Source organism: Mustelus asterias, chromosome 22 (genome assembly GCF_964213995.1).
Source record: "Mustelus asterias chromosome 22, sMusAst1.hap1.1, whole genome shotgun sequence".
Lineage (NCBI taxonomy): Eukaryota > Metazoa > Chordata > Chondrichthyes > Carcharhiniformes > Triakidae > Mustelus > Mustelus asterias.
In genome coordinates this window covers 36,331,339-36,351,971 of record NC_135822.1, presented here as the reverse complement: position 1 = coordinate 36,351,971, position 20,633 = coordinate 36,331,339, and the positions used below count along the sequence as shown (strand labels likewise).

The window sequence follows — 20,633 nt, the reverse complement described above, 5'->3', positions numbered from 1 at the left end:
GAATCGAACCCGGGACCCTGGAGCTGTGAAGCAGCAGTGCTAACCACTGCGCTACCGTGCCGCCCTATACTCTGGAAATGTAGCTTCCAGTAGATAAGTTAACCAAAGCGGCACGGTAGCACAGTGGAGGGCGGCACGGTAGCACAGTGGTTAGCACTGCTGCTTCACAGCTCCAGGGACCTGGGTTCGATTCCCGGCTTGGGTCACTGTCTGTGTGGAGTTTGCACATTCTCCTTGTGTCTGCGTGGGTTTTCTCTGGGTGCTCCGGTTTGCTTCCACGGTCCAAAGATGTGCGGGTTAGGTTGATTGGCCATGCTAAAATTGCCCCTTAGTGTCCTGGGATGCGTAGATTAGCGGGTAAAATATGTAGGGATATGGGGATAGGGCCTGGGTGGGATTGTGGTCGGTGCAGACTCAATGGGCCGAATGGCCTCTTTCTGTACTGTAGGTTTTCTATGATCTATGAAAGCAATATGTAAGTGGCACGGTGGCGCAGTGGTTAGCATTGCTGCCTCACAGCGCCAGGGACCCAGGTTCGATTCCTGGCTTGGATCACTGTCTGTGTGGAGTCTGCACATTCTCCCCATGTCTGTGCGGGTTTCCTCCAAGTACTCCGGTTTCCTCCCACAATCCAAAAGACGTGCTGGTTAGGGTGCATTGGTCATGCTAAATTCTCCCTTTGTGTACCTGAACAGGTGCCGGAGTAGGGGATTTTCACAGTAGCTTAATTGCAGTGTTAATGTAAACCTACTTGTGACACTAATAAATAAACTTTAAAAAACTTTGAGCAGTCTATTACCGAGCCACATAGTCCGGTGAGATCCCAGGGTAGATCAGCAGCTTGCACTCGGTTAGCATAGAATAGAAACTGGCTTCGCTACTTGGACCAAAGGTAGGGGAAGCTCTGATCATGCATACCTGCTGCTGTTTGCTGCCTACGCTAGCAAGAGTTGGCATGTGGACTTTGGGCAGGAACAGGAATTGTCTTTGATGTCTTGTCTTTATAGTCGAATAGTCCTTTGACAGCAGGTCTATAGGGTACTCTAAATGAGACACTGGCGAGCAGCTGGAATGCATGGGAAGGTATCCTGACATACATCAATGCCTTCAAGTGAGAAGGGAAAATTGGATATAAAATGTACCACACTTCAGAAGTACTTTATTGGCTGTAAAGTGGTTTGGGACATTCGGGGATCATGAAAGGTGCTGTACAATTGCAAGTCTTCTGTTCAATTCTCTGGAAACAATCAGATGGTGAGTTTCTGCTGGAAATTTAGAGTTAAAATAAAACCATGTCTGTTTCGGAGAAATGCTAAATGTGTAGTGGAAAACCAGGGTCAGGCCTGACATGTGCTTATTTGGAGGGTGTTAAAGACCCAAATGTTGCACTTTCGCCTCACTTTGACACTGCGTCAGGTTTGCCTCCAGCTGAGTCTGTGCAGAATGTGCTCAGCAAGTCTCTTGAACTCCTTGGGTCCTTCAAATAAAGTTGCCATAAAAGTTTAGAGACGTGCTCCCATGTTGAGAAGATGGCTCTGTTCAACTGATATAGGCATGTAAACAATTACCCCTCTCCTGTGCGGGCACCAGGTGGTAAAATGGAGGTACCGACCAAACGGAACCGAGAATGCAGCTGCGAGTATCAGACTGGGTTATAAATTCAGTCAGTGAAGAAGCCCAGCCTTTCGGAGATTGACGATCAGCCATATCCAACGGAGTGGTCATTGATCATTCAATACCACAACTATCAGTGTAACGAGGCAGTACCACAGCATATGTCATTGAATCCCTACAGTACAGAAGGAGGCCATTTGGCCCATCGAGTCTGTACTGACCACATCCCACCCAGGCCCTATTCCCGTAAGCCCACACACTTACCTTGCAAATCCCCCTGACATCAAGGGTCAATTTAGCATGGCCAATCAACCTACCCCGCACATCTTTGGACTGTTGGAGGAAACCGGAGCACCCGGAGGAAACCCACGCAGACACGGGGAGAACATGCAGACTCTGCACAGACAGTGACCCGAGGCTGGAATTGAACCAGGGTCCCTGGTGCTGTGAGGCAGCAGTGCTAAGCACTGTGCTACCATGCCGCCGACATCAGTTCTATCCCAATCCTAACATTTTCTTAAAAGGGAAATAATAATTAATCAAGGTTGTTGTAGAAAAAAGACGCTCAACTGTACTTCTGATGAATAACGTACTGTTTCACTCATTCAAAACAGTCAAACTCCATGAGCTGGTGTGGATATCACAATGCAAATGTAGAGTATGTATGATTAATGAGCTGGGAGTTGAATGTGTTTTGCACCATTAATCACTGTCATGCAATAGGACTGTCCAGCTGGAGAACTGTTTGCAAACAGCACACAGGGAGTTGTTAATAGCTCACTGTTTCCTTCCTCGACAGAAGTGCAGATACGCAGGACTAGATTGTGTAAAAGAATCCCGAGTGTGCTTCTCTGACAGGTGATTAGTTGCAGTGACATACACATGATGCATGACAATCATAGAATAGAATCGTAGAATCCTTACAGTGCAGAAGGAGGCCATTTGGCCCATCGAGCCTGCACCGGCAACAATCCCACCCAGGCCCTATCCCTGTAACCCCACATATTTACCCTGCTAATTCCCCTGACACTAAGGGGCAATTAGCATGGCCAATCAGGGTAACCCAACATCTTTGGACTATGGGAGAAAACCGCAGCATCAGGAGAAGCCCATGCAGAAGGAGGCCATTCGGGTCTGCACTGACTCTCTGACAGAGCATCCCACCCAGGCCCTATCCCCGTAACCCCACGTATTTACTCCCTAATTCCCCCAACTTGTACATCTTTGGAAACTAAGGGACAATTTAGCATGGCCAATCCACCTAACCTGCAGATCTTAGGATTGAGAGGGGAAACTGGAGCACCCAGAGGAAACCCACGCAGACATGGGGAGAACGTGCAAACTCCACACAGACAGTGACCTGAGGCTGGAACTGTACCCGCATCCCTGGAGCCGTGAGGCAGCAGTGCTAACAACCGTGTCGCCCAATGTCATGATTACGTATTGGAAATTTGAAGAGTCACACAGAAATCTGCACTGGAAAAAAGTCAGAATTTTCTGAAACAAGCAAGCTACAGGACCATCAGGACCCCACATAATTGCAGGCTTTGGTTTGGCAAGGTCACATTGCCTTGATTCTGAAAGTAGCACTGCTTTCAAGATCGCAGTGAAACTGCTCCTGTGCAAAATACTCCTGAACGAGTTGAGTGCTTAAAGTTCAGGTTCTTCTGGCGACTGAGCTTCAACCATTAAGTATAATTACTGAAATAATGGAGCTGATCACCTCTGATTTAATCTAAGATTACAATTCCCTATGTGGAACTGACACTGCATAGAGATGGATGGTTCACTCCAAAACGCAATTTGAGTTGGCACGGCATGATGGTCCCCATTCCTAAACTATTTCAGTAAATGTCCCTCAGAAATGCAATGGAGATATTTATAATGATGCCATTTTGCCGGACATTTGATACATAAAACTTGAAGGAAAAAGATTCACGTCTAAAAGTGACGCAAGACGGACTTGTGAGCAAAGTTTGGGATCGTGAAGTAAAAGGGATGGCAGCAGCACGGCTAGGAACTTGGCTGAGCGTCATGAATCAGAGAGCAGTGATGGATGGTTTTTCAGAGCGGAGGAAGGTTTATAGTGGACTTCTCCATGGGTCGGTGTTAGGGATCCTACTGTTTCCGATGAATAGTAATGACCTAGACCTGGTTGTAGGGGCCACAATTTCAAAATTTTCAGCCAACATGAAACCTAGAAGTATTGTGAACTATGAGGAGGATAGTGTAGAATTTCAAAAGGACATAGGCCTGTTGGTGGAATAGGTGGACAAGTGGAAGATTAAAATTAAAATGGGAAATGATTCATTTTGGTAAGAACACAGAGAAGCAATATAAAATGAGTATAGTTCTAAAGGGGGTGCAGGAGAAGAGGGACCTGGGTACATATGTGCACAAGTCATTGATGGCGTCAGGGCAGGTTGAGAAAGCAGTTAATGAAGTATATATTTCATCCTGAGCTTTATCAATAAGGGCATAGAGTTCAAAAGCAAGGAGGTTATGTTAAACCTGTAGAAAGCACTGGCTCAGCCTCAACTAGAGTATTGAATCCAGATCTCTGTGCCATACGTCAGGAAGGATGTGAAGGTTTTAGAGAGAGTGCAGAAAAGATTCACTAGAATGGTTCCAGAGAAGAGGAAAGGAAATGCTCTCCTTGGGGAAGAGAAGGTTGAGAGGAGATTTGATAGAGATGTTCAAACTCATGAGGGGGTGTGAACAGAGTAGGGAAACCCTTCCCATTGGTGGAAGGATTGAGAATCAGAAGCCACAAAAAGATAATTGGCAAAATAAGCAGTGGTGACATGAGGGTAAAGATTTTAACATAACGAGTGGTTAACATATGGAATGCCCTGTCTGAGGATGTGGTGGAGATAGGCTCAATTGATCATTTGGAAGGAAATTATATTATTATCTGTAAAGGAAAAATGTTCAGGGCTGCAGGAAAATTGGGACATCTTGTATGTTCACGATTTTTACATTTGGATTTAAATTTGTTTACATCTGCAGAGAGAGTCAGCCCCATCCTCATTTTCACAGATAAATGAACTGTCCTGCTTAAGGCGAGCAGGACACTGACTTGCCACAAAACTCATTGCCATTGAAAGGATGTAAGGTGGATAATGGTGGCTTGAGGATGTGTTACATAATGTTTAATACTTAATCCCCAGCTCTCTGACCTGCTGTGTTAGCTATACAACAAGCTGCTGTCTGGTCACCGGTCCCATTATTTTTGGGCTATGGGGTTGTGCTAGTTTTTTTGGGCATATAGGTCAGAATTCACAATCTTCCTGCAATCATGAAGATCAAAGACCTGCAATTATTGTGTGATCACCTCATTTGCATAAAGGTGGCATGATGGCACAGTGGTTAGCACTGCTGCCGCACAGCACCTGGGACCCGGGTTTGGATCCCTGCTTGGGTGACTGTCTGCACATTCTTCCCGTATCTGCGTGGGTTTCCTCCAGGTGCTCTGGTTTCCTCCCACAGTCCGAAAGATGTGCTGGTTAGGTGGTTTGGCCATGCTAAATTCTCCCTTAGTGTACCCAAACAGGAGCCGGAGTGTGGCGACTAGAGGATTTTCACAGTAACTTCATTACAGTGTTAATGTAAGCCTACTTGTGACACTAATAAATAAACTTAATTGCAGCCTTAACCCGGGCAGCTTCAACATTGCTCCCTCTGAGGCCTCTGTGCAGGGTAGTGTGGTCCCAACAGTACTGTTTGTTGTTCTTAAAGGCAGGCTGCATCTTAAAAGGAAGCTGCGCACACATATTGCTGCAAAGTGAACTATTGCAATGTGAACATGAGTGTGGGCAGAAGGTTCCAGAGTGATGGACCCATTGCTGGAGGCATTAGTGTCGCAGATGGGCGAGAGGAGATGCAATGCCATGTGTCATTGGGAAGCCAAGTGTTACTCAAGGACAAGTTTTAGATGGAGCAGTGAACCAAATTAGCGCCCTTTAAGTCCAAGTGGGAGCTGTGGGAAAAATGGTGAGAATCTCGTCAACTTGTAATCACCAATGCTTTCAGTGACGGTCGGGCTATGTTGAATAGGCTTCCAACTGTTATCGATGCTGGATCATAGCGGAGAAGTGCGGAAGCACAGGGAAGTATAGACCACCATAAGCAATGCCATAAAGTCAATTACTGCACAGTTTCTCTTTCTTTGATGGTGTTTAAGGGGTCCGTTATTGTAGCTGAGTCAGTGTAACAATGCAAGTCTCTCGGAAAACATGAGCCATTCTATGTTCTACATCTTGTAGTGATGAAAACTGTTTTCAGTTGGATCTATTTCCTGTGCATTTCTAGGAACGTAGAGACAGCATCGATAATGTGGACCTCAGTGGTGCTCCGGAGTTCCAAGCAGATGAACACTTGCAAGAATTGCCTTTCACACCAGTGCAAGAGCCAATCCTCGCCCTGAGATCAGAGGCTGGAAGGTAAGAATGTCATTTGTGTCGAAATCAGTCTGAGTCTTTGCAGAATGTAGCTCCAGAAAAAGCTTTGTAAGTTGAAATTGGCAAATATTTCACTATTTTCTGGCTGGGTTGGCTAGTTTAGCAACCTTTAGCCATTATGGTCTCATACATTTTGTGAAATGGATGCCCAATCAGTGATGGTAGTGGATCCAGAGTCAACTCTTGCCTTTGAAAAGGAGCTTATTGAATCTAATGGTTTAATTTATTAGTGTCACAAGTAGGCTTACATTAACACTGCAATGAAGTTACTGTGAAAATCCCCTAGCCACCACACTCCGGCCCCTGTTCGGGTACACTGAGGGAGAATTTAGCATGGCCAGTGCACCTAACCAACATGTCTTTTGGACTGTGGGAGGAAACCGGAGCACTCGGAGGAAACCCACGCAGGCACGGGGAGAATGTGCAGACTCTGCACAGACAGTGATCCAAGCCAGGAATCAAACCTGGGTCCCTAGTGCTGTGAGGCAGCAGTGCTAACCACTGTGCCACCCGAGATATTCTTTCAGGGGAGATGGAGGATAAACAAGAGATGTTGGAGAAATATCTCCCATGGAATTATTAACAGAGTGAACTTTCTTATGCTCATGCATTTGTTAAGCCATTTAAAAAAAATCTTTCTGGTTAAAAATGTATGCTTGGGACAAAGAGCAATCAGATCAGCTCCCTGAACTCCACTCATTTGACTGTGCTTCATTCAGATGAACATTGACTCTCAATTACAAAAGTCAATCAAACAAATGGACTGAGCTGCAAGACTACTCCTGATGGATTAGACATGTTAATGATTTCTATTTTATGCTAATGACTGTGGAAGATCTACATCACCTTTCCTGGCTGCCCAGAATTTTATCTTGACATTGTTTGCTAAAAAATGGCAAGTTGACTAAGACCACTTGAGCCAAACCTAATGTAGAGATAGGTATAGCTGCATAATAATCCTCTTTACTTGTAAATTGAAGGAAAACATGTCCAGGATTTTAAATTAGGAAGAACCAGAAACAGAGCCCATGAGACATTAACAATACCTCTTCAGGCAATTGAAAATCTCCCCTTGCTTTATAAGTTTTATTTTCATAAATACTTCCTTAATTGACACAATGGTGTCACATACCAAAGCCAATCAATATCTTCAAATGTTTTTCTGTGGGCTTCCTAGCTTTGCAGTGGTAAAATTTACTTCCAATCAATCTTAACCCATCCAGAGATTCTTCTACAGTGCAAGTAACTCACAGGGGAAATTATCAGTACCTGCACTTACATATTCTGCTCACAACTCCATGTCTCCAGATTTCTTAGATTTCTGAGATCCACAACATTAGAACAATGTAATGAGGCAGGTTCCTCGCCATATAATTATAGCGTGGTGCAAGTTTGTACTCGCCGCTGCATAAATGGAAAAGATGGAATTAAGATTATCAAGGTTGTAGGTCCATCAGACCATGCTGAAACCTGTCAGAGGTGGAAATAACTGGAGGTAAAGATGCAACTTTTTGTCCCTGTTTTTTGCTGGAATATTTTAGAGTGACTTAATTTCGGTGAGTAACTTTTTAAAAAAATGGTGTAATGAAGAACTGAGAATTAATTTCCAGGTCATCAATTCAAAGACTATTATCAACTTTAGAAAAGCATAATATAAAACTAACAATTTTATAATTTCTTTTGGATGTGAAAATGTCCACTGTTAAATAATGGTTTCAATGAATGACCCATACTTGAGTACTTGAGTTTGAGGATCTCAGTTAATTGGGACACTGAAATGCCACCTTATGCTTTAATTAGCCTGGGATGAAACATTTAATCTGATGGATGGTCCATGCGAGCTGAGTACTGCGTCCATTGTTCGTGAAGAGGCACTAATAGAGCTTTTAGTTTGCGCGTTCTAAGACTCGAGAGAGCACTTGGATCCTTCTTTATTTAGTGGCAAAGTAAGATTGATCGGTTAGTCTATCAAATTGTAGATGTAGTCTCAGTCATTACTGGAAAAACTCGTTATTCCATTGTTCAATCTTACATGGTGAAATATTACAAACAAAGCCTAAAATATCTATTTCTCATTGTATTGCCGTAGGTCTTTGCATCCTCATGATGTGAGGGTGTGCACAGTCCAATGTATAGTGTATAGCCTGAAATCTAGGGGCCACTTGCTGGGATGGTGGTTTTGTGGTAGTGTCACTGGGCTAGTAATCCAGAGGCCTAGGCTAATGATCAACAACATGGGTTCAAATCTCACAGAAGCTGGTGGAATTTAAATCCAATTAATAAATCTGGAAATTTAAAGTTAGTCTCAGTAACGGTGACCATGCAATTACTGTTGATTGTTGTAAAAAACAGTTGGGTTCACTAATGTTCTTCAGAGAAAGAAATCTGCTGTCCTTACCCACTGTGGCCTATGTGAGACTCCAGATCCACAACAATGTGGTTAACTGCCCTCTGAAATGGTCCAGCAAGCTACTCAAATTCAAGGACAATCAGGGATGGGCAATAAATTCTGGCCCAGCCAGCGATGCCCACATCCCGTGAAAGAATCCCCCATTGGAGTTGAACCTGGGCAGCAGCAGTATTGTTGAGGTATTGTTTTGATTCTTCTTTCTCAGAGAATAATTTTAAAACACGGTAATTATTATGTTAAGGCTGTCTAAATGATACCTGTGTGATCTGACTGCTTTTTGGGGCATTTTGGAGTTAGTGAACCATACTTGAGAAGGAAGAGTGCCTGATGTACTGCCTCGTTAAAAAGGGGCAATGGAAGAGTAGTGTTAGATTGGTCAATCTATATTTATTTGGAGCTAGACACAAAATGAACAGTGTCCTATGATCTCTATTTTTAATAATTTTTCCAGTATTTCATAAGATTCTGAACCATAACCATCCCATGAATGAATATTAAAACAATACAGTTTTTCAATCTGGGCTATAACGGAGGGGTTTTAGTTTGTATCACCTGAGTTGGTACATTCACTTCTGTGTTGGAAGATTATGGGCTCAAATCCATTTTGGAACTTGACCACATAAACACAGACTGACAGTTCAGTGCTGTACCAAGATGAGATGTTAAACTAAGGGCTCATCTACCTTATCCAGCAGATATTAAAAAATACCACAACACATGTTTGAAGCAGAGGAGGCGGTTCTGTTGATGATGACATTTATTCCTCAACTTGCACCATCAAACAGAACAGCTCACACATACAAATCTTCTAGCAGCCACACAATCGACAACCAAGCACCAGGACAATGAAAATGATCAGACATAAGCTCCAGCGTGTTATAAGAAGAATGCAGAGTGACGGGTGGGATCCAAATTTTTATAATGTGCTGAAGACTGGCCTACCCTCCCACAATCTTCGCTCCTACCCTCCCACAATCTTCGCTCCTACCCTAATCTCTGATACGGTAGCTGTAATGGAAAGGTGGCGGGAGCTCTGCCGAGCTGCTCAACAAAGATTCCCACATCTCAGCAAAAATCTCTGCATCAAACTGGGCAGATTCCAGAGAACGAAAGCCTCTCTTTCCCTCCTTCCACTGATAATCAAACAAAAGCAAAGCCTCTGACCCAGACAGCATTCCAGCAGAAATTAGGAACTTGGAAGCAGAAGTCGGCCATTTGGCCTGTTGAGTCAGTACTCCACCATTCAAACAGATCATGGATGATTGTCCACCTCTACCCCATTTTCCCCACTATCCCCGCATAACTCAATGTCATTAATGCCCAAAAGTTCATTCCTGTTTTGAACTTGCTCAATGATTGAGAATAATTCAACCCTTTGGAACTGTGAATCCCAAAGATTTACCGCCCTCTTGAGTGAAGACATTTGGAAGTGGGATGGCACAGAGCTTGCTTACAAACTTACAGCTGTCTTCAAGTGTATCTGGGATGAGGAAAATGTTCAGCAGGACGTGAACAATCGGCATCTGGAAGTGGAAAGAATTCAAAAATATATACAGCAACTATCAAGGAATAAGTCTTTTAACTGCTAGAAGGATCCTCACGAAGCTCCGACTGAACTGTCTGCTCGACAGCCTTGAAGATGATACGTAGTCAGAGATGTTTACAGCATGGAAACAGGCCCTTCATGTCCGTGCCATCCTTTTTAAGCACTAAGCTAGTCCCAATTGCCCATGTTTGACCCATATCTCTCTATACCCATCTTACCCATGTAACTGAATGCTTTTTAAAAGACAAATTGTACCCGCCTCTACTACTACCTCTGGCAGCTCTTTCCAGACACTCGCCACCCTCTGTGTGAAAAAATTGCCCCTCTGGGCCCTTTTGTATCTTTCCTCTCTCACCTTAAACCTATGCCCTCTAGTTTACAGCTCCTGTAGGCTCCTGGAATTACAATGTAGTTTTAGGTCTAACGTTAGGACAGCTGATATTGTGCTTGCTGCAAACTAACTACAAGAAAATCACAGAAAGTAACATCAGGATCTATGTATGTTGTTCACTTACCTAACTTAAGCTTTTGATGATGAGTTGACCTGGTCTAAGGGAATTGCTCTCTGTGCTAGAATATCCAAACAAGTTTGTCAAAATCGGCTGGACATGTTTATGCCTATGTGAGATGCCCGATGACTTTGCAGTAACCAGTAGCAGAAAACAAAGACGTGTCATGGCTCCCCAACTCTCCAGTCTCTTCTTTGCTTCAATGCCTAAGGGTGCCTCCAGAGACATGCCTGCTGCATTGACAGTAGGGTCCATTCAAGGATGCTCTTCAATCTCTCCAGACTGCATGCCTGGGCAGCAGTCAGAGAGCTGCTGTACACAGGTGACTGTGTCCTCGCTGCCCACAACAAGAAAAACATCCAAACTCTGACAAACAGATTCTTGAGTGCTGTCAAAAACTCGGTTCTCCAAATCAGTGTATCTAACTGTTAATGGTGCCACAGAAGCTTTAAAGGTGATTCTGTGATTGTACGACATTTGCTAAATGACCCTCAGTGTGCTAAGAATTACGCTGACAACCAATTCAAGATTATCAGTCGGGCTCATGGTGTGGCACAGTTGCACGTACTGGAAACGACATATAGAATCATAGAATCATAGAAACCCTACAGTGCAGAAAGAAGCCATTTGGCCCATCGAGTCTGCACCGACCACAATCCCACCCAGGCCCTACCCCCATATCCCAACATATTTACCCGCTAGCACCTCTAACCCACGCATCTCAGGGCTCTAAGGGGCAATTTTTAGCATGGCCAATCAACCTAACCTCCACATCTTTGGACTGTGGGAGGAAACCGGAGCACTCGGAGGAAACCCACGCAGACACGAGGAGAATGTGCAAACTCCACTCAGACAGTGACCCAAGCTGGGAATCGAACCCATGTCCCTGGAGCTGTGAAGCTGCAGTGCTAACCACTGTGCTACCGTGCCGCCCATAATTATATATATTAATACATAAGCTCTTGCTCTTTGCAGATAGAACGTGCAAATGTTATGTAATTGATAGTCATTTGCTGGTTCATTCTTCAAGGCAATGCCTTGATCAATCAGAGTCAATCTGCCTGGTTTAAATTTTCAAACAATGCTGGGCAGTTAACTGTCAGTCAGCATCAACCATCTCCATGGCACTGCCTCTACCAATCAGCACTCTTCTCATACAGTACAAAGTTGTTTCCCCTGGCATTGGTATTCTTGTGATTGTCCTGATGAGTGCAAGATGAAAAGCTTCAATAAAATGCCTTTCTTTCTGCAATACTCAAGGCTACCACCTATAGGAAATTACTGCAGCTGACCAGCTCATGTGGAGTTAAGCAGTGAAATTTGTTTGTGTTTCAAGGACTATCTACTTCAAAACTCACATCTGATGTGCCCAAAGGAAGGTCAGAGGTAGTGCAACTGCAGAACTTCCCCAACAACGGCAGAATGAACTCTCAGTTCTGTGGACATCCGTGCTGATCCTTCATAGGACTCTTCAGTCAGGACAGGACCCACGGATGAAATAACTTACAGCTTGGAGATACTCAAACAATGAGCAGTCTTTTTTTTATTAGTGTCATAAGTAGGCTTACATTAACACTGCAGTGAGGTTACTGTGAAAGTCCCCTAGTCGCCACACTCCGATACCTGTTCGGATACACTGAGGGAGAATTTAGCATGGCCAATGCACCTAACCAGCACGTTTTTCAGGCTGTGGGAGGAAACTGGAGCATCTGGAGAAAACCCACGCAAGACGGGGAGAACGTGCAGACTCCACACAGACAGTGACCTAAGACGGGAATCGATCCCGGGTCCCTGGCGCTGTGAGGCAGCAGTGCTAACCACTGTGCCACCATGCTGCCCATCATGAAACAACATAAGAAGCTGACTAAGTGACCCATGGTTGTTTGTGAACTTTATATACGGAATGGTCATCATGTTACACGGTAATATATAGCAATGTTTTGGACGTAGAAAAACTACAGGTCCAATAATCTTACCTCTCCAAACTCCCATTACTGTCATCATGGAACTAATAGCCCATTATCTCCTTCATTTAAAATGGATTTATTCAGTCTCTTCAATGTTCATCAGCGTGACAACTATACCTCGTAGTAATTCCTTGTAGGCAACCAAAATGTTGCCACAGTCCCAGAGGATGCTCTCCATTTGAGGGGGAGAGCTGACAGGTGGTGATTTTAACCTGAGGGTCACCACAACCCAGGCAAGGGGGCAAGGTTGAAAAGTGGGGGCCTTCATGTCGGCCCTTAGCCGGCCCGGGAATTGAACCCATGCTGTTGGTCATGTGGAGCGACGCCAATCAGCCATCCAGCCAACTGAGCTAATCCAGCCCCTTGTGGATAGCCTGAGAGACGTGTAAGGTTTTATATAAATGCAGATACTTACTTCTGAGTGCTGAGAAACTGACGTTTTTACAGTCTCTGGGAGATTTTGCATACAGTTATGCACATTGCAAACATTCAGGTGATGTTTTGTGGATTCTGCCGAGTCACCTGCCCTAACAATAAGGAATGCTGATCCTCAATAATGTCTTAGCACAAATCTTCTGCTGCTGAGAAGGAATAACTTATTGATTAAGTTAGGATTACTGACAGTCTTATCGAAAAATCCCACATTAATCTCAAAGTCCTGACAAATTGTCTGCAACGTCTTTGAGGTACTTAATCAATCACAGCTGAACCAAGTGAGCTAGTATCCTCGAATCACCAATATTCCCAGTGTAATTATTTGATGTTGTAATCTTTTAATGGACTTTTCTACTGCTTGCTATCTGTACACTGAGAGTGAAGGCTGCAAGATGCAGATACTCTAGTTTAGACCAGCTAAGAGTCACTTCTACCCCGGTTGGAAGATTGTAATCTCTTAAATTTATGGTGCAGGTATTGTTGCTTGCCTTGAACTGACTTATTCAGTGTTAAAACTACGCAGTTTGTGAATTTGAAACTAATTTTTGGTTGCAGCCGACGTTTGCTGTAATATTGTTTGGAGCTTACTCTCACATGCAGAGGGAATGGAGGTGCACAGTGAAGCAGTGAGTTAATAAAAAGGTTCAGTAACTTTAAATGCTTTTTTTCTCACTTGCATCATAAACCACTGCTGCAGAAGTCACACAAATCACCAGAGTTGACCGAGTGGAATATTTCAAACACTAGAAAACCTATTAGCCGATGTTGTAAACCGAAACTTCTATCAATGCCCGCTCCTCGCAGAGAAGTCAGTGCAAGAGCAATATACAGTTGCCTTTCGGGCCTGTACTTCATTGTTATATTAAGCAATTTAATTGCAACCCAGTCAGCAGTGAGGAATTATATGATTTGATTTCAATATATTATCTCTTTTCATATTGCAACTTGTTTATTTAAGCAACCTTTAACCCTTGGGAGTAGCCACACAAACAAACTTGAACTGCGTTGCTGTTTAAAGCTGACTTTGAGTAAAACATTCTGTTTAAAGATGCTGCAGAATTAATCCTTCAGAGTGTGGACATGCTGCAACTCCGGCTGAACTACATTCATGACCACTCTTGTCAGTACAAAAGGACGAGCCTCCAAAATAGATAAGAAGGAAAATAAGGCTTAATTTAATACTACCCCTGTCATGGTCATTAATGTTTTTCACCCCTTTCAGTATAAAGTTAAAGTTTATTTATTAGTCACAAGTAAGGCTTACATTAACACCGCAATGAAGTTACTGTGAAATTCCCCTGGTCGCCACACTCCAGCGCCTGTTCGGGTCAATGCACTTAACCAGCACGTCTTTCAGAATGTGGGAGGAGACCGGAGTACCCAGAGGAAACCCACGCAGGTATTGGGAGAATGTGCAAACTCCATACAGACAGTGACCCAATCCGGGAATCGAAGCCGGGTCCCTGGTGCTGTGAAGCAGCAGTGCTAACCACTGTGTCACCGTGCCGGCCCAATGAGCGAAAATGAGTGAATTGCTGTAATTCAGAAACATCCATCCTGTTCACTTGTGTTTCACAATAATTCCTTGTATGTAACACACTTTGGGATGTCCTGAGAGACAAATAAGGTTCCATATAAATGTAGGATTTTCTTTCTGATCGCTGAGAAATTGGCATTTTTACTGTTTCTGGGAGCTTTTCACAAACTAATACACATTGCAAAAACTCATGGGACGTTTTGTGGAATTCTGCCAAATCATCTACCCTAACATTAAGGAATGCTGGTTTTCAGTATATGGCTTAGCAAGAATTTCCTGCTGCAGAGCAGAAATAACTTATTGATTGTGTTGTCAAACCTTTGCTTGAGTTTTCGATTAAAAATTATGTTAAATGTTAACGAGAGTTTGGGACCTTTGACTTTGAGAAGGTGAAAGGATAGTGTTGCATTTCCCGTGCTAGCCACCACCAAACAACTCTTACCCTGCCCTCTCCATTCCAAAGGGACTGCGCTCTCAGTGATAACCTAGTTCACTCCTCAGTCACCCTTAACACTGCCTTCTCTTCCCCATGGCACCTTTCCACGCAGAGGCTGCAACACTTGTCCTTTCACCTCCTCCCTTCTCACTGTCCAAGGTCCCAAGCACAAGTGAAAAAAACGCCACCAGAAGCTGATTTACTTGTGCTTCTTTCAATGTAGTATACTCCATTCGCTGTTCACAATCTGATTTCTTGATCCAAACGCAAAACTGGGTGACTACTTTGTGGATCACTCTGTTCAGTCCACAAGCACGACCCTGAGCTTCCAGTTGCTTGTTATTGTAATTGTAACTCTCCCCCTTGTTCCCACTCTGTCCGTTCCATTCATGGCCTGTTACTGTGTAAGAAGTCTCACAACACCAGGTTAAAGTCCAACAGGTTTATTTGGTAGCACAAGCTTTCGGCGTGTCGCTCCTTCACCTGAAGAAGGAGCGACACTCCGAAAGCTTGTGCTACCAAATAAACCTATTGGACTTTAATCTGGTGTTGTGAGACTTCTTACTGTGCTTGCCCCAGTCCAACGCCGGCATCTCCACATCACTGTTACTGTGGCCCAGTGAAGCTCCACACAAATAGGAGGAAAATCTTTTGACTCGACACTTTACAGCCTTCTGGATTCAGCGTCAAGTTTAACAACTTTCGATCATAACCTCTGCCTTCAAATTGTTCACAGTAAGAGTTTTAACAACACCAGGTTAAAGTCCAACAGGTTTATTTGGTAGCAAATACCATTAGCTTTTGGAGCGCTGCTCCTTCGTCAGATGGAGTGGAAATCTGCTCTCAAACACGGCACAGAGGCACAAAATCAAGTTACAGAATACTGATTAGAATGCGAATCCCTACAGCCAACCAGGTCTTAAAGATACAGACAATGTGAGTGGAAGGAGCATTAAGCACAGGTTAAAGAGGTGTGTAGTGTCTCCAGATAGGACAGCCAGTGAGATTCTGCAAGTCCAGGAGGCAAGCTGTGGGGGTTACTGATAGTGTGACATAAATCCAACATCCCGGTTTAGGCCGTCCTCATGTGTGCGGAACTTGGCTATCAGTTTCTGCTCAGCGACTCTGCGCTGTCATGTGTCGTGAAGGCCGCCTTGGAGAACGCTTACCCGAAGATCAGAGGCTGAATGCCCGTGACCGCTGAAGTGCTCCCCCACAGGAAGAGAACAGTCTTGCCTGGTGATTGTCGAGCGGTGTTCATTCATCCGTTGTCTTGGCATCTGTATGGTTATCACATTGTCTGTATCTTTAAGACCTGGTTGGCTGTAGAGATTCGCATTCTAATCAGTATTCTGTAACTTGATTTTGTGCCTCTGTGCCCTGTTTGAGATCAGATTTCCACTCCATCTGACGAAGGAGCAGCGCTCCGAAAGCTAATGATATTTGCTACCAAATAAACCTGTTGGACTTTAACCTGGTGTTGTTAAAACTCTTACTGTGTTTACCCCAGTCCAACGCCGGCATCTCCACATTCAAATTGTTCTACATGTTTTTAAAATTTTCTTTTGTTTTGCTGGACGGGGCTTGTCTCGTTTCTTTCTCTATCCCTTCGTGTTGTATTTAAATGATTGCTGTACAGACATTTACACCTCATCTGGGCACAACTTTAGTTTCTTTACCACACTTATTACCACTCTCTCTGGCTGTTGCTTCATGAGATCTTTTGTCATTGAATCTCTTCTTCCTTCCCTTTCACTCTCCCTCTCTCCTGCCACTGGTTTAAGAACTCTTATGATTCTATCTTTCTTCAGTTTTGATGAAAGGTCATCTCAACCTGAAAAGTTAACTTTGTTTCACTCTGCTGCCTGACCTGCTGAGTATTTCTATCATTTTTTATTTTTATTATGGAAACTATATGGGCGGCACGGTAGCACAGTGGTTAGCACTGCTGCTTCACAGCTCCAGGGACCTGGGTTCGATTCCCGGCTTGGGTCACTGTCTGTGTGGAGTTTGCACATTCTCCTCGTGTCTGCGTGGGTTTCCTCCGGGTGCTCCGGTTTCCTCCCACAGTCCAAAGATGTGCGGGTTAGGTTGATTGGCCATGCTAAAAAATTGCCCCTTAGTGTCCTGAGATGTGTAGGTTAGAGGGATTAGTGGGTAAAATATGTAGGGATATGGGGGTAGGGCCTGGGTGGGATTGTGGTCGGTACAGACTCGATGGGCCGAATGGCCTCTTTCTGTACTGTAGGGATTCTATGATTCTATCATCCATGCCTGATCCCATTCATACCTGTTGAATCACAGCAGGATAATTTCCTGCAATAACCGTTATTATTTATTATTAAATGTCTGTAGTGGCTGCTCTTGTCAATCCTGCTCTGATATCTCTGGCATCCCCCAAAGATCTAGCATTGCCGCCACCCGCTCCCTACTCTTCTACATACGGCCCCTCATTGATAATACACAGAAACATAACAACAGGTTCCACATACAGACTGATCTGTCCAGCCACCTTGGACACCCCCCCTCACCTCCATTCTCTGATTCCACCGACTGCTTGTCCAACATCTAGTTTTGCAGGAGCAGAAATCTCCTCCAACTAAATATTAGGAGGACCAAAGTCATTATCTTTGGTCCATACTGCAATCTCCATTCCCTGGCTGCTGTTTCCATCTGAAGCTGAGTCAGATCATTTGTAACCTCAGTATTGTGTTTGATCCCAGGATAAGATTGTGATCCTGGGATGAGATTGTGATCACAAATCCACCCCATCAACAAGACTGTGTACCATCTACAAGATGCACTGCAGAAATTCACCAAAGATTCTTAGACAGCACCTTTCGAACCCACAACCACTTCCATCTAGAAGATGTGGAGATGCAGGCATTTGATTGGGTGAGCACAGTAAGAAGTTTCATAACGCCAGGTTAAAGTCCAACAGGTTTATTTGGAATCATGAGGTTTCGGAGCGCTGCTCCTTCATCTTTCACTCACCTGATGAAGGATCAGCGCTCCGAAAGCTCGTGATTCCAAATAAACCTGTTGGACTTTAACCTGGTGTTAGGAGCTTTCTTACTGTACTCCATCTAGAAGGACAAAGAAAGCTGATACATGGGAACATCACCACCTGCAAGTTTCCCTCCAAGCCACTCACCATCCTGACTTGGAAATATGTTGCCATTCCTGTACAGTTGCTGGGTCAAAATCCTGGAATTCCCTCCCTAACGGCCTTGTGGGCCAACCCACAGCACGTGGACTGCAGTGATTCAAGAAGGCAGCTCACCACTACTCTCTCAAGGGCACCTATGGATGGGCAACAAATCCTGGCCAGCCAGCGACACCCATGTCACATGAATGAATAAAAAAAAGACTCCCAACCTCTGGAATATTGCCTGACTCTGAACCTGCCTCAGCTCACGTGCTGCTGTGACCCTCAGCCATGTCTCTGCTACCCCTCGACTTGATTATTCCAATGTGCCTCTGACCACTCTCCTATCTTCCATCCAACAACTTACACTTATAACAAGCATTCAACATAGCAAAACACGGCGAGGTGCTTAACAAGAATAATTTCAATACGAACATTTTTGCCTTTTTTTTTGACGGTAGAAGCAAGAAATGTCAAAAACTTGATCAGAAAGTTGGGTTTTTAGGAACATCAAAAATAAGGAGAATGAGGTAGGGGGAGAATTCTGGAGCTGAGGGGCAGTGGTAACTGGGAACAGTGGAATCCTCCTTTCTCAAGCTAACCCCGAGATCCCATTGTCTCAGCAGAATGGCCTAACGCTGCAGCTAGCGTGGAAATGACACCATTAGTTTGAGAAGGTGAGATTCCTACTCTAAGAGTAGTAGGGAAGTCTTACTTTCCTTGCATATTGCTCTGCCTTCAGGACATTCTTTGGTCTTCTACCCGATTCACTCATGTCTCAGGTGTTGAATGCTTCACTTGTCATCACGACAGCAGTGAATGATTCAGCTGCAAATTTATTCATAGGAGCTGAAAGTGCTCCATTTTCTCAAGACACTGCTTTCACATTTCTCCAGAAGAAGACCACTGAGAGAATGTCAGTTTGTTGTCTTCCTTTTCAAGCAGTTGTGATTGTTTGAGTCTTGAAGGTTTCTCTCTTGAATCAGCTTTTCCTTGATTGATTTTTGGGTCATTGTGGGAGTTTCATCCCAGGGATCAGTTGTTGTGAGAAGCTGCTATCCCACTCCATTGTTTCTGTCGTGGTTACACGTTCGCTTTACACGCAGGAGGTCCAGGATTTGAAACCGGGTAGGAGCATTAGCAAAACTCATTATCTCAGTGTGAGAGTAAGTTACAAAAACAAATTGAATTTGCTGGGGAAGATGGTGGCACAGTGGTAATGTCAGTGGACTAGCAATCCAGAGGTCCAGGCAAATGCTCTGGGGACATGGGTTCAAATCCCACCATAGCATTGTATACTGCAATGCCTTAGGACTTAAAGAGCGGCAGGGTGGCCCAGTGGTTAGCCTCACAGCACCAGGGACCTGAGTTCAAATCCGGCCTCGGGTGATTGTACAAAGAACAACGAACAATACAGCACAGGAACAGGCCCTTCGGCCCTCCAAGCCCGCGCCGCTCCCTGGTCCAAACTAGACCATTCTTTTGTATCCCTCCATTCCCACTCTGTTCATGTGGCTATCTAGATAAGTCTTAAACGTTCCCAGTGTGTCCGCCTCCACCACCTTGCCCGGCAGCGCATTCCAGGCCCCCACCACCCTCTGTGTAAAATACGTCCTTCTGATATCCGTGTTAAACCTCCCCCCTCCCCCCCCCCTCACCTTGAATCTATGACCCCTCGTGAACGTCACCACCGACCTGGGAAAAAGCTTCCCACCGTTCACCCTATCTATGCCTTTCATAATTTTATACACCTCTATTAGGTCACCCCTCATCCTCCGTTTTCCAGTGAGAACAACCCCAGTTTACCCAATCTCCCCTCATAACTAAGCCCTTCCATACCAGGCAACATCCTGGTAAACCTCCTCTGCACTCTCTCCAAAGCCTCCATTGTGTGGAATTTGCACGTTCTCCCCATGTCTGCGTGGGTTTCCTGCGGGTGCTCTGGCTTCCCCCCACAGTTAGGTGGATGCCCCTTAGTGTCAGGGGGATTAGCAGGGTAAATACGTAGGTTAAAGGAATAGAGCCTGGGTGGGATTATTGTCTGTGTAGGCTCGATGGCCTGAATGGCCTCCTTCTGCACTGTAGGGATTCTATGATTCACTCCACGAATGAGTAGAATTTTCCTATTTTGAGAATAAGTGCGGTAGTGAGCGACTCGGTGGGACCTGTCTTGCCAATCTGAATGGCAGGATCCCTGCCGGATTCTGCATTTGGAGCCTCATTAATTATGCATCGTTGAATTCCCCTCTGAGTCACCTGGCAAGCCGGCAGCTGAATCATTCACCTGACCTCAGCTCACAGGCTTGAAGAAATCAGTGAGAGTCATAATGGACATGCTGAATTTCCTTAGCCTTCTGAGAAAGTAGAGGCGTTGGTGGCGTCAGTGTGGGGGGACCAAGACAGATTGCTGGTGATCTGGACACTTAAAAACTTGAAGCTCTCGACCATCTCCACTTCATCACCTTTAATGTAGACAGGGGCATGTTCTCCACTACGCTCCCTGAAGTCGATGACTATTTCCTTCATTTTACTGACATTGAGGGAGAGATTATTGTTGCCGCACCAGCTCAC

General features: G+C 44.6%; 1 protein-coding gene across 1 annotated transcript in view; it reads left to right on the top strand.

Moving 5' to 3' along the window:
- The window catches only part of nphp4 (nephronophthisis 4), a 479,472-nt gene that overhangs the window by 334,666 nt on the left and 124,173 nt on the right, over positions 1-20,633 (top strand). The window contains exon 12 of the mRNA XM_078239167.1: positions 5,926-6,056. Within this exon, the coding sequence (XP_078095293.1) occupies positions 5,926-6,056 (131 nt within the window). The remainder of the gene's footprint in view (positions 1-5,925; positions 6,057-20,633) is intronic.